Below are 15,002 nucleotides of genomic sequence, written 5' to 3'. Positions count from 1 at the left end.
AAAGCTCAAGAACGCCAGGGTTGTTGTCTACTGAGAGGAGGCCAAAAGGTTGTTTGACATGTTAGACGTTTGATCGGTAAAGTCCCAAGCTGACTCACGTCAAGTGACATGGGTTATAGTCAAGAAAGACATAACACAACAGCTAGCCCTTGGAGCCAACCTCTCCACTGCCCTTGTCGTCACTGTGCTTGTGGCAAGACTTTGGACAGAGGCGCCTACCAATTATCGATCAACCAACAGCCTTACCTAGAGCACAGCCTTACCTGGAGAACCGCACCATTACGGCCTCTGGAATACGATGGTGTGCAGTTGTGCAAACACACAGACCAGGTGTTGGGGTGATGTGTGACGAGCACCTGCCAGGTCGCAGGAATCGGCGACAGGGATTTCCGGAACGGAGCGGAGGGGCAGCCGGGTGATGTGGCCCGCCTTTCTGTACATCATCCCCGGATTCCACAACATAGTGGGTCAAAACGCCGGGTTTGGGCCGAATCATGAACGCCACCTTTCTCAGAGTGGGAGATGCTATGGATACTGCCCAGCCTTGTGTGCCTGGAAGACGCCGAAGGAGGGCACATGTAGCGGCCATGTGAAAACGCAAGTTCACAGGATCCACAGGGCCGCAGACTGGTTCGGGCTAGGGTTCCGTTGAGGTAATTTACCGAACGGTAATTTACCTATCTTTTCGAGGTTTTTGACGTCAGAAACTTCTGGGTATTTTACATATCAAAAAAATCTCATTGGCTGATGTCCCATATCAGCTCCACTATTTCCCCGATCAGTCCCTTACAACAATAGAGTCTTGGAAGCCGCATCATGATGACATTTGCGGTGTACGCTGATTTTGATGACACTAAACCTATTTCATGCATACGCTAGTCCTAATATAGTAATACAGGGATATCAATCACCTGACGACGTGGCTCTGCGGGAGGTGTTAACTGGATGAAGGAGGGAATGAGCCCTGTCGCGGACTGTTCAGTAGTTCATGCATCCCTGCCAGCAAAGCCAGAACGAGGGGACCAAGATGGACAAAAGATGGGTCGGCATATTCCACCAACTCTTAACGTCCTGGACTGGGCTACTGGGGGCGCGCCCGGTCGCCCCGCAATTCTGCAATTGCTGGTCAGCCATGATCCCCATGCAGTCTCTCAATAGGGCCGAGTGCAGTGTTGCGTCCATCGCATATCAAGCAATGCAACTCGTTCAGAGCTTCAGTCTTGGACCCCGATGCTTTTTAAATTGACGGAGAAAGGACAACAGGAAAAGAGTAGAGTGAAAAGTTGTGACGTGCGCATGTTCGTGGATATGATTCATATCGCCATAAGGCTTTATCTGTCGTTATCTCTTTACCGGTGCTCGAGCGCCTGCCATCCCACATCCCGTTACTGCAGCCCCCTCATCCCGTCACACTTCCGGATGTGCCCTTTCAGACTGTGCTTCGATGAGAGCGACCTCCCACATTTCGAGCACCAAGGAAGCATTTTCGCCCCCTCGTGTCTGTTCGACCTGTTAGCTTGGTATCGATTAAGCCCAGTTCGACCTCGGCTTACATTGAAGCACAATGATACAATAAGCTTCCCTGTTTTGTGTATCGCTTTGTACATCGTGTTTCCCCGTCCGGATAAACAAAATTACAACAGAACCGCTGTTTCTCGACAGGATTGGGGTCTATGTAAAATTTGAACCCGTCATCACTGTGAATGACGGAAGCATGGTTCAGGGCCCCTTCCAATGTTGTGTATCGTTTCGTGCATCTTGTTTGGCCATCCGGATCAACAAAGTTACAACAAAACCGCTCTTCCACGCATGGATTGGGGTCTATGTAATATCTGAACCCATCATTACTACGAAAGAAGGATGTTAGGTTGCTCAGGTCCTAGGCTGCCGCTTGGTTTCGTTGTCACTCACGCAAAGGCCAGGCTATACGAGGCTCCGTCTGTGTCTGCTGCATCGTAGCCACTATTTGTAGGATCAAATGGAACGCTGCCGGTCACAGATGAAGCGTCGGGTGGTTGGAGGGACGCGTTGTCGCTATGTCGGTAACTCTGTGTGGTGTCCGCTGGAGTTACTGGGGCATAAGGTTGCACACAGAAAGAGACAGGACCGCGGGCCTCTACATTGGATCCGCATACGTAACCGTTCATGACGTTGTCCGCACCACGTGTCTCCGTCCACGACGCCATTGGGTCAGACGGGATGTCGGCGACTGGCTGCAAAGCGTGACCATGATGCATTGGCTCAACGATACCGGCTTGAACACCGTGGTAAGTATTCAACTCAAACCATGAGGCATCTTCCGGCATATAACAGTTGCTTGTCTGGACTGTGGAGAGTAAGTAGTCTTGCAATACTCCACCTCGGGCATATGCTTGATGTGATGTACATGGCTCTGACATCATGTTAGGTAATAAAAGGCCATGATGTGGGAAGGGAACACACCTCTTGTTCATCCATTGTGCGTAGACGTGGTACAGAAGGAAACAAAGCAGGGCAACTTTAAAGTGACGATTTTGGACAACACCAAGACGTGGGAAGCATTCGGAAGATATCCTGCCAAGTTGCGGCCGCGCAACCTCTCTGCAGAAATGTGACAATGCCATGTCCCAAAAGCGCCTCGACCAACGCCCAACATGGACTCGCCAGGGGACTGACTGACTTGATAGAAACGACTGAACATCCTGCATCATGTTGACCATGCTGGAGTTGGGGCAGGCAGACGGCCGAACCAGTACCGGTAACGAGTGACTGTATACATGCACCTGTGGTTACGACTGTTGGTCGTGTTGCAAAGTGAACAGCGCTGTTTCTACTCGGCCTGGGCTCCGGGCGTCAAGCCCCCGGGGAGCCAAGTTCACCCATCACTCTGGAAGAACATCCGTTTGCCATCGCCCGCACATATTCGGATTTCCACAGGTTCGTGAGTTGACAAAGAGTTCGGTATAATATTTACAGATGTGCTTTGAAAGCTCAAAACCACCTTGGCTATCCTTTGCGGGGAGGGGCTGAAAAGCGCGTGAGAAGACAGGTGTTGGCTAGAGTCGGGCTCGAAGCTTACCCATGTCAATGCAGGAGGAGTCTTGAACGAGATAACAGTCCACAAATCTTGGCCAATCTATTGGCTCGGAGACACAACTAACCAACATCTATTTCACACCCCGAGGCCGACCAAAGCCGTGACAAATTGAGTGTCAGGGCGCATTGATGGTCAACACACCCCAAGGCGTCAATCTTGTGTGCCACTTTGGGGCTCTGCGATAGTCGCCTTTTGAGTTCTTGGTGTTGTCTGCCAGTCATAGCCACTGTTATTTACTGCTGCTCCGCAGTACGCACAACAAACCCATGTCGCTATCAGGGAGATTTCAAGTAGATCTTGCTCCAGCTGGTACCCCATACGGAAATACGCCGTTTACGGAGGGCGCCAAATCAAGGCGCCCTGTCACACAATGCCAGTTGGTTTGAACAAGCAAGGCTGCAGCCGCGCCGCGCGCACTAAGCAACATTCTGCGCACGCGCGTCTGGGTCACCCTTTCCTTCCTTTTTTCTTTTTCCTCGGCATTTGCACTTCCAGTCAAGACCGCGACCCTCAGTGTTGTCGGCTCCAACAAACGAGGAATAGCCGTGTGTCGCCCTTCGCGCGTATGATGCGACTCAACATGTTTCCTCGGCCATAATACTTTGAGAGCCCTTCCAATGGAGAGTTTCCAAGCACTCGCTGCTCCAATCCTTGTACAAGATTTGAACAGGGCACACGGATTCACGGCTCAAAGAAGGTGCTCGTTCGTAGTCTAGCTCAGATCTCGAAATTTTGTGGACTCCCCTGTCGAGACGCCAAATGCCAGATGGACCACTTTACTTTGGTTTGAATGTGAAGAATTATGGGCAACCCCTGGCAAAATATCATAGCGCAGTACATCGTTGTATTCTGCAGTTTTCAATGCAATTGAGCAACCGGCTCCACTCTCGCCAAACCTCCTTGTCGCAACTCACCTAAATGGCTTGGAAAACAATTCAGAACATAGGCCAGGTCCTTGAGGCGTCGTGTTAACCTAGACTACTGCAGCGGGGTGAATGGAGGACCGCCTGAACAGAAGCCCCAGCAGGCCGAAGTGCGGAATTCGGAAACGCTGTGGAGTGTGGAGAAACGGAAGTAAGAGAAGTCATGAACTACTCCATCAGTTGAGACTAGCGCACTTGCAGGTACCAGTGCGAGATGCGCAGAGTAGCTTGTATGAGGAGACCTGTGAAGATGAGAAGTTTTGAACGGCGACGGAAGGTGATAAAAGCATGCGTGACGTGATGCCGCAAGTCAGTCTAATGACCTGGAGAACGAGATAATTTGGGTTTAGCAAGTTCAGGGTAGGCTGGGAATAATAACGCCCTTCAAACTGTGAAGCTATGGTGCTGTGAGCTACGAGACTGGACAAGATCTCCACGAGGCTCTACGCGCCGTAGATCCGCGAGGAGTCTGACGGAGCGAGGGTCGAGATTGTCAAGGGCATGGTAGATGCTGTTATGTTTGCTTCATCGACTGTGACGGGCGGAAGCAGAAGCAAAACTTAGGATGTCAATCCTTGAATCCATCCTGATTTGGCGAGGCTTCGATCCGTCATGCGTGCAGGCTAGCTTGATATCACAGGCTCAAGTTGTCATTCCCATACGAAAATTTTCTCTATGTGTGAGGAGCTTGCAGACGGTGATTTTGTGACGTCCAATTTGGGCGTGCGACATGTGGGACGTTGGTCATTGGGCTTGGTGTTGAGGCGCGAGCTTGGGCGCGCTCGATTGCTCAGATGGAGAAAGGAAAGACATATGGACAAATAGAGCCTCAATTGCCAAAGAACTGCCAATTGGTCCGAAACGATCGAGCGGACCATTTAGAAGATCCTAACGGCCATCGCAGCCTGTGTCACCCTGGGTTACATGACACCGAAATAATGTGGATATCAGGAGACTATGCGACGATGCAACGGCGATGCAACGATATCTGCTCCATATAGCACGCTTACGGCCATCATCGCGTCTTTGGGGGTGGCCACTAGGCAGAAGCCTTCGTGCAACTAGGTTCGTCGGGCCCGGAAGTGGTAATACATCGCAAGTGACATTAGACAGCGCTAAACCGCTCCTAGGTGTGTCATAAGATCTGGTACTGTAAGTGCGTCTGTCTGGCTCGTTTGCATTGTTGGAGCAGGGTCGGTCGAACCGTGATGCTCAGTAATACGGGCCAAGCAGTTTTTAGCGTCCCGCCTTGCTGCTTACGGAAGTCGCAAGCTGAATTGTTGAGGCACATCATGAAGCTAGTTAAGTACTGGTTACTAGAGTCAACAGTCGCAACGGGCCGCGTCACCCGTCCTACCCTCTCTACCCGCTTTACCCCAGTAACCACAACCGAGCGCATGCACCAGGATTTACCATACATAACGTGTAGGGAAGACAATGACCGCGTTAGGGAAGAAAACTCCACGCTGAGGAGTAACCAAATTACTTGACGGTGCCATCGCCTCCCCGGGGACTCAGGCGACAACGAATATATCCGGAGACATTACCACTTTTTCGATTGTGCACACAGTTCAGCTGGGCGATTGGCTTCCCTGTCGTACGTCGGCATGTCACTCACTGTTGGACGCATTCAGGGTTCTTTGACAAGGGGGATCCACACCTCTTTGTGAAAGTGTGCATTGGGAAATCGCCGAAGAGTGCAAGTTCTGTAGATTTTTCGCCAGGGTCCTCGCTTCGCATCTGGAATGCAACGGTCTCATCCCCATCAGGTCTAGAACGCCTCAAAAAGCAAATTGTGGGCAACTGGGGCAAGGGCTGTGTGAGCCGGAGGGTGGCTGCCGAGTATGAGTGTGCAATGGGCCGGCTTTGATGATGCATCAAAACAGAGCTGCTAATTGGGGTGTGCGGATTTGCAAGGCAGACTCAGCCTCCGTCGCGTTGCATCGTAGGCCCTGCCTTCTCGATATCTCAATTGGGAATAGGGTGACACTGCCTGGCTGCCCTCCGTTCGTTGTGCCCTGGACCAGGATCCCACCAGATTTTTCCATTTGAGCTGCGACTGCACCAATTATCCCCAAACCGTTGGGACGTGGCCAAAAGTAAATAGGCTTGCGAGGGGTGGCACCACCGGAAGCTGACGCGACACCAAAGAAATATAGAACACTCAGCTACAGATGTATTCTGTCTTGTCAACCCACAGCAAATATTGTAGCAGGTGCCCAAGGTTACAAACTACACGCCCATTTCACGCTTAGCACTTTCTGGCAAAACGTCACCAAGCAGGCGTCTAAGCACACCATAGCAGGACGAATGACTGTATGTTGTGCACACGCCTCCTGGAAATCGTTTGAACGCCGTTACTCCCATCGGAGCTTTGACACTGGTCTTTGTAACGAAATGCATGATACTGTACTGTACATATTTATGCAAGTACCTACGGGCAGGATGTAACTAGATGGTAAGATACTTTGACGCCGGCGCCGTCCCGCCTGCGAAGGCAATGAAATTCCAGTTTACCACGCTCTTCCGGCCACGGAAACCGTTGTTCACGCGATTGGCCACGGAGTCTGTTCCGGTGCCTGCCGGGAGGCCGGCGGGGCGAGACGAGAGGACAAGGTTCCGGAAGAAGATGAGAGGTTGAACGTACACTGCAACACGCCATGCAACGCGGCTTATCATTTTGACCCCGAGGCGTTCGGCCATCTCAGGTAGTTGAAATTACTATCAGGGAGGTCCTTTGTCTGTGGCAAAGGTGCCAAGTGAAGTACGTACCAAGACTCACTTGAATACACCTTACACACGTCAGTCGTTGGAGAGAGAGCATCCATTCACAAGGAAAGGCACTGTGCTGCGCGCGGGAAAGTGCAGGCGTCGGTCGGGATTCATCTCGGGGATTGTTTTTACAAGGATACCAATCACCTGACACCTGCATTCTGTGGTGGTGCATCAAGCCAGGGAAACCTGACGCCTTGTTCCCAGCCATGTGCCTTCCGACCCACAGTCCTCACCTGCAGTCAACCATGACGGCGACTTAAACCGGGAGCTTCAGCACAGTTGCCTCAACACAGCCTAGCAGGCGACAATCGCTGAACCAAATGCGCTAGCATGTTCTGCCAACTTTTGGTCATCTATCAGCCTCCCGGACAGAGTTTCTGAAAGCCATTGTCCTGCAGTCCACTTGTCCCACAATTCTGCAATCGTTGCTCGGTTATGAACTGCCTCCCCCCTATAGCGACAGACATTTCGTCCATCAATTCTAGGTGGCTGTGTCGTTTGCGTCTCAGTCGTCCCACCGTAGCTTGACGTAACCTAGTTCCAAGCACAGCTTTTGAAGTTCTATGTGAGATGGGTACTACATGGCGGCAAGGTTCGGCGTAGCACCCATCAGGCCGAGCCCAGCCCGGCGACACACAGTTACATACTCGGTGCTCAGTGCTTCTTGAGAGATTGACACAGAGTGTTACATGTAGAAAATGGGGCGTGCACATGTTTATGGGTATGATTTATGTCGCCACGAGGCACTACTTTATTGTTATCATCACTTTACAATGGTTCCAAGTACCATGTATGCCAAAAACTTGTTAATGTGTCCTTGGTATTACCTCTCACTTCTGGAGCTGGTTGGCGACTGTACTTCGACGAGAACCATTTCTCACATTTCCAGTACTGAAGCATTTTTATCCCCTCGTGGCTATTTCACTTATTAGCTGTGATATCAATGAAGCTCGGCTTGTCGTCGACTTACACTGAAGCATAATGCTTAAGAACTCCATGCAATTTCTTGTATCGTTTTTTTACGTCGGGTTTGACCATCCCGATAAACAAAGCCACAGCAAAAACGCTGGTTTCCTTCACGATTGGGGTCTTTGTAATATTTGAACCGATCACCCCTACGAAAGCCGGGGAGTTAGTTTCTCTCGTCCTGGCGTGAGATTAGTTGTGTTGTCACTTACATCGAAGCCAGGCTGTACTCGTCTCCACCTGCGTCTGAAACCCCATCATCATCGCTGGAAGGGCCCAACGGATTTCTGCCGGCTACAATTGAGGCACCACGTGGCTGGGGAAACATGTGATGGCCATGTTGGTAAGTCTGCAGAGAGCCCGCCGAGGTTTCCGGGTCAAAGACTTGCACAGAAAAAGATGCAGGACTGAGAGTCCCTCCATCAGATCCACAATGCCTCGCGGGACTGCCTTGTGTTGCGGCGTGGGCCCATTGGGTATCATGGCCCGTGGCACAATATGCATTCGACCATGGCGCTGTTAGATAAGGCCGTGTGTCGACGACAAGTTTGAACTCCTGAGAGTATTGTGTGGGCTCGGCGTGACCAGCCTGAACATTGTCACAAACATTCGTCTCACCCCAGGAGGCATCCTGCGACGCAAACTGGTTGCTTGTCTGGGCCGAGGGAAACATATAACCCTCTGATATGCCACCTTCGACATATGCTCGATGCCAACGATTCTAGCATGACGTTACGATGAGAGAAGGCTATGATTCGGGGAGGAAACTCACGCCGTGTTGGTCCATTATTCGTGGATGTAGTCTTGTATGCTGGAACACCCAGCTCGAAAACATTTGAAGTGGCGACTCTGAACAACACCTGGACGACGGCAGCATTTTGAATACATCCTGCCAAGTGGCGACCTTGTCCATAAAGGTGACCGCGCCAGGCCCAGAAAGTACCTTGACCAACAGAGAAAAAGACTTGCCAGGGACTATTTCATTAACATGTTCAAAGCCAACAGCTATCCTGCATCACATTCGCCTTGCTAATGTTGGGGCAGCGGCCAAAACAAAACGCCGGGAACGAGGAGCAACTGTAGAAATGCGGCTGTGGTTACGAGACGACTGTGGGTTGTGTTGCAAAATTGAGCAGTGTTGTTCATGCCTGGCCTGGACTCTGGACCTCAAGCCTCGCCGGAAGCCAGGTTCTCACATCACTGCGAGAACATCGGTTGCACGCCCTTTCTCGCGAGCATTGAGTTGCCGACATTTTCGAATACTCAGAGGCTGCTGTGTCCAGGTGAGCATAGAACTCTGAGGAATACCTTGGCAGCTCTTTGTTGAAAGTGGTCCAAAATTGTGTGACAGGTTGTTAGGAGAGAGGCATAGCTAACCTTGGGGTCAGGGCGATATAACAATCCACATTAGTTCGGAAACTTCAACGCTAGCCAACATCCCTCTCACGCCCCCAAACCAGAACGAAGACCGTGGCAAGTTGAATGTCAGACCCCCCTGCGTTGTGATGGTCGTGGACACCCCCCACGGTGTCAAGGGCTGCGTTGCCTGTCACTCGTGGATACAAAGAATCCCATGACGGCCCTATTGCCGAGTCCTTAGCCTTGACGCCTTGTATCTATCTGTGTGATGTCAATTGGACCCTGGATAAAGTAGTCCTACCATGTAATTGCGAAGCGTACCTTAGGACGAGGGCGTCAAGTCACAACATCCCGAGTCAACAGCTACGGCTGTAGCCGCATTATAGACCAGCCCGCTGTTCGCGCATAGCATCTGGTAAAACCTTTTCCTTTCTTTTTTTTCGTCGGCAGTTGCATTGTCAGCTAAGAGTATGGCCCGACACGGTTGTTGTTGGCTCCAATGCAGAAGGAATTGCCGTGCGTTGCGCCTGTTGCGCTGCCAATCTGGGAAGTGTCGCCTTATGATTGTGGAGGTAGCCGGGCGAATGCCGGAATATGGAGTTCACCGTGGAGTGTGGAGGAGGACATGCGTGGAAGAAACGGATGACTTGATCTACCGGGACGAAGCGGCGCGTGCCTAGCTTGACCGCACTGCTGTGTGATGCATAGAGTAGCCTGCCAAGGTGGGAGACCCGAATGGTACTAGAAGTCAACAATGGTATGCGCCAGGTCGACTAGGAAACAAATCATCTGAATCCGAGACGTGACTTCTCGAGGATCTTCCTTTGATAAGAGACCGCAAGCAATCCACCGCGAAATCGTTGTCATTCTGGTGACGAGACCCCTCTAGATAGGCTTGGAGACGGTGGAAGCACCGTCATAAGTAAATGAGGAAGTCAGTGTGATTCCGAGCATTTGTGCGTAGTCCTGACTCCATCGCTGAGGGGTGTCTGGTAGCATCCAGGCTCATCACTTGTCGCAAGTATAACACGGTGCGCTGGGCGCCGATCGCCGAGCACCGAGGAAGGAATCTTTGTCGTGCCACTAGGCTCCTTGAGCCCAGGAGTGGTAATAAATGCAGAAGCGATCCGGCCAGGATGGACTGCATCGTTCTATCACGCCAGGTGACACTAGACAACGCTAAATCGCTACTAGTTGGATCATGGACGATCTGGTAAGTATGTCGCAACTGGCTCGTTTGCAATGTTGGAGCAGGGTCGGTCGAAACGAGATGCTCAGTAATACGATACGGCCAACAGGAGACTTAGCGTCCAGCCTTGCTTATTATGGAAGTTACAACGAAATATTCACAGCGGGCCGCTCACCCGCTCTACCCTCTTTGCCCGCTTTACCCGAATATCTACGACCGAGCGCATGCACCGATATTTGCTATGGAGTCTGTGAGGCAAACGATGACAACGTTGGAAAGAAAACGCCACGCTGAACTGTGACCAAACTTTTACATGGTGGCATCGCCTCCCCGGGGGTCTAGGCGATGCATACGCCATATTCCAGCCAATAATTCGTTCTCAACTGCAATCTTAACACATGATTGAAGGAGCGCCTCAGCCAGTCGAGTTTCGAAGAGTTGCGGGACCCACAACACAGCCCCAAAACAGCCGGCTGCGTCAAGGCAGCTGTGATGCAACAAGCGTTGTCTTGCCATTCCAGTAAGTACATAGCAAGAGCGCTTGCGTGATTGAGTCAACAGACGCAGCTTAATCCGACAGTGATCCCAATTCAACCTTTGACACTGGTGGCAAGTGCTGTAAGACGTGCTAACAGCTCTTTCAACTATAGGTTTATCTAATCTGGCCGGTTTTGGCTCTTGCAGTTGAGGTTGACTGAAGTTTAGCTCACATAAACTCATGTGCAACCTAAATTGATCTGAAAGGCGGAGAAAGTGGGCCAATTCAATGAACCAGCTGCGCCTTCAGCAATAACTGTCCCTCTAGACAACAAACATATCTGGAGACATTCATACTTACACGTGGCTTTGGTGAAGGACTGCTTCTGCCCTACCAACAATACCCCGACTGAACATTTCTAACAGATAAAACAAACAGTCAAAAAACACCAATTTTCCCCTGGGGGATCCTCGGTAGAAGAAATGAGCGATTTTCTGGCATCCAGCGAAGACGTTGGCGAGGAGTTTGTACATAACATATATTGGACCAGCCATTGTTTGAATCGGTTATTTCCTAAAGGCGCTGTGGCGTTGGTTGAGTCGCTAACTGCAACACAATAGTGAAATGGGGAAGGGGATATTCGTTCGAACACCCACAAAGCGGGTGGCATGATGGGAGATTCCTAGTTTGACAGTTGAGGTGCGACGCCACGGTGCGTTGTATGATTGGCTCGACCTTAGAGCGCCTCCTGTATCCTTTCGCGCGTCCATGTGCATGTCCCTACTTCTGAAAGTCCGATGTAGTGGCCTAGCAAGACGTGGTGATAGCTTCGAGCGCGCTGCGTCGAGCAAAGTCTGCATCCTTGCATCGCGAGCTTGAGAGCTGCTGATGTTGTGGGCTCGAAAACCGATGTGCAGCAGGGAGATTCATTGCCCGTCTCAACTGCGCGATCAGGTAGGTCACGCTCATGGGACACAAGTGACTAATCACACTGTTAGATTCAGCAACCAAGCGACTTGCAGGTTTTGTGCTAGTATTTTTCGGTTATGCGGCCACGGCACGACCGCGGGACATTGGCGTACTCCCCGGCGCAAGGCCCGCTAGTGTCAAGTGTGGTAGATTGGCGGGAGAGTGTCCACTTAAAACGGCGCTAAATGTTAGATACACCAGCGTTATCGGTATAACCAGACCTCGGCCTCGAGAATTGACTAGATTTCAATAATTCACTCATCGACGTCAACCTAACATTAAAATGCAGGGTTGGCTATAGTTATGTCACGTTCCTTAGAGCGATAATTTTGTGTTGATATTGGGTGTGTGTGTACCGTATTTGTGTGTTATTATGTTCTCTCATCCAATCCATTTGATGTACGGAGTACAGACTTCAACCCCTGTCATTATCCTAGTATCCATAATAATAGTGTCGTGTGGCTGTGACAGAAAGTCTCTCCGCCTGAAGAACACACAGTAGATAGTTACATCAACGAATACTTACTGTACAACCATCATTTTTTGGCCTCAATAACGGACCATGACCAGGGTAGGAAATTAAATGAGGCTCGTGAAATCTAACAAAGTGGATACGCAAAAAGATCTGTCCATAGTTGGCCCGGATCACTCCCACTGTACAAGACACAAACAGCGTAACACTTTGGTGGGGGGATTTTTGTCTTTTTTGGCGAACTTTACACTGGAGCCATGACATGCCGAAAGCTTATAGGTGGAGTGAATGCCGAACTATTTCCGGCCGACATGCGGCATTCTCGGGACAAAGACAATGTCCATCAACACTGTGGAGGAGCAAGTTCTTGCAAGAAAGGTCCATAAAAAACTGCCTTGTCAGGTCCATAAATAGTGACCACTCCATTCTTTTGTCACTCTGGGTCTCATCACAGATTTTGAACTGAGCCGTTGCAGCCTAGCTGTTGGTCAGCTCAATTCCCCCTGCCCCGCTCGTTCGGCACGGCCCCCCTTCAAAATAATGGAACTAAAGAAATTATACAGCCACAGCCGTAAAGCGGCTTGGGCACAATACTACTTTCTTTCCCCGCCGAACCACGATCGATGTCTCTGAGCCCCAAGAGCAGAAATACAAGCCCTATGAGGCAGGGACGTGGCTCTGCGACTTCAGTCTACAGAGGCATCATCCGACATGTGTATCGTTTCCCGCAGGAATCGGTCTCTGTCCAAGAATGGGCACCACAGAAGCGCTTCTTGACGTCCTCTACCACCCGGCTGGGTTATCGCAATAACTCATAATAGCTAGGCCATAAACCAGAAAGGCGTAGAATGATCCAGAATTTCAAGAAGCATACTAAGCCGCAATCTCGTGGTGCATATTGTCTTCTAATCATAGAAGGGCATAAAAACCACCACTCTACAGAATATGAGCTCTTTTACAAGGAGCCTAAATTTATCGCACTCTCTCTTCCAGCCGGCCCATTCATCCTATAACCTTTCCTAGCACGGCTAGACGTGAGGGTACGCTCGTTGTCGCTAGCTGAAGTGGTACTTGAGCTACTTGATTTTTGGGTTCTAAAGACCCTAACAATCCCACCAAGGCAACTTTTCAGATAAATTATATTAAGGGACGAATCAGCTGGCATTAGGGAAGCTCACCAAACTCTTATTTGACCGCTATGGATTAATTTACGAAAGGAGGGGGGAGAGGAATAATGCATTAGATATCGTTGTAAAAGGCAGAGAATGAATAACAGTGAGAGGCGAATGCTGCACTTAGCAAGAGGCGTAGAGCAAGGAAAACACGATTGGGGAAGGCGGTAGAATGACTATCAGTAATAGACAGGCTCTTTAAGATTAAAAGGATATTGAATAGCAGATATAGTAACATGTTGGTAGAACTTCAGGTTGAAAGCCGAGGGATGAGACGAAGGGACGGCGATGTGGTAGATGTGGTAGATGCGGCAAGACTGGTTATAATTCGCGCACTTGTTAGATAACTGTAGAAATGTCTAATTTAGAGGACCGCAATGAAGATCAACTCTATTTTTTGCGTTGTGGTTGTTTTTTGTTTAACCTGTGCGCGAAAGTGATTGAGGGCGTTTCACTCGTTATCGTGCCCACTCGTTGGGGAATTACGTGACGTAATATTAGCATACTAGGCTATTAGGACGAGGATGTCACGTTCAACGCAACGTAGAAAACCTTCCCCTTCCCGCTACAGTAGCTGTGAATGAAGAAGCATCGCAATCTGCCTTGATTTTCACTCATCAGGAGGTATTAATATTGACCGAAAAAAGTTTAACAAGTCTCATACTTACTGCATAAGCAAGACTAACCAAATTAAAATACTACGCCACCCCTTGCACGTTAGAGCTGTGGGTGCAAGGGGTAGAATCATCCGAAGGCTGAGAGTCCATGGGCCAAGCAATTATTACAACCACTGCATTGGTAATCTAGTTGAGCCTTGAGCAGTGATGTACTTTTTTATGCAGAACTCTAGTCTATCTTGTAGGGATTCCGTGTAAGAACCTGTTGTCTCCTATGACGCTGATCCCTCATCTTCATCTTCATACCATCCGGGGGAGACTCATAAAACAGGCGACTACGATCAAATGGCGCATCCAACATCAGGCCCTGGAGCGTTTTCACACGAGAGACAGCTACGTAGCTGAGACCAGTCTGAAAGTCCCGGCAGGAGAGGTCCGTAACGATCACGTCTTCAGTAATGCTTTGCGACTTGTGAACGGTAATAGCGTAACATATAATCAGGGGAAACTGGGTGCGAGTGCAACGAGTGGCTCCGATGAGGAAGTCCCTCTGTACTGGGAGTATCGGGACAATCTTCCGGCCATCAGCGGTGGTCAAGAACACCGGTCCACTGTACTTGTCAAACTCCATCATGATAACACAAGGAGGGTCTTGGACGGGGTCAGTTCCAGGTGCCCAGCCGATGTCGTAAACGGTACCACGGGCGCCGTTGCAGAGGCCAACTGGCTGCCAAAGGTTGGACGTCAGCATCAGACAGGCGCCAATGCATATGGGGATCTGCTTCGCAAGGTTGCCCGCCTTGTCGTCAGGAGCAGCAGCCGCGCTGGGGCCAACATTCTTAGCTTTGACCTGGATGACTGGCCGGCCGAGGCGGTCGAGGTGGTAGTGATTATATTCGTTCACCCTATCCTTAGTCGCGTATACTCGTAAGGCGTTGGCGAACCTGGCGACCTCTTCATCATCTAGTTTTGCCTGTATTCGAGTTGAAAGGAGTTTCCAGGACTC

General features: G+C 50.3%; 1 protein-coding gene across 1 annotated transcript in view; it reads right to left on the bottom strand.

The window, feature by feature from the left end:
- Positions 1-14,225: 14,225 nt before the first annotated feature.
- MAA_00402 (ATP-dependent DNA helicase PIF1) overlaps positions 14,226-15,002 on the bottom strand; it is a gene marked incomplete at both ends in the record, with an annotated part of 2,038 nt that continues 1,261 nt past the window's right edge. The window contains one exon of the mRNA XM_007818400.2: positions 14,226-14,969. Within this exon, the coding sequence (XP_007816591.2) occupies positions 14,226-14,969 (744 nt within the window). The remainder of the gene's footprint in view (positions 14,970-15,002) is intronic.

This window comes from Metarhizium robertsii (assembly GCF_000187425.2).
Source record: "Metarhizium robertsii ARSEF 23 chromosome Unknown MAA_Scf_3, whole genome shotgun sequence".
Lineage (NCBI taxonomy): Eukaryota > Fungi > Ascomycota > Sordariomycetes > Hypocreales > Clavicipitaceae > Metarhizium > Metarhizium robertsii.
This window is presented reverse-complemented; position numbering and strand designations above follow the sequence as displayed.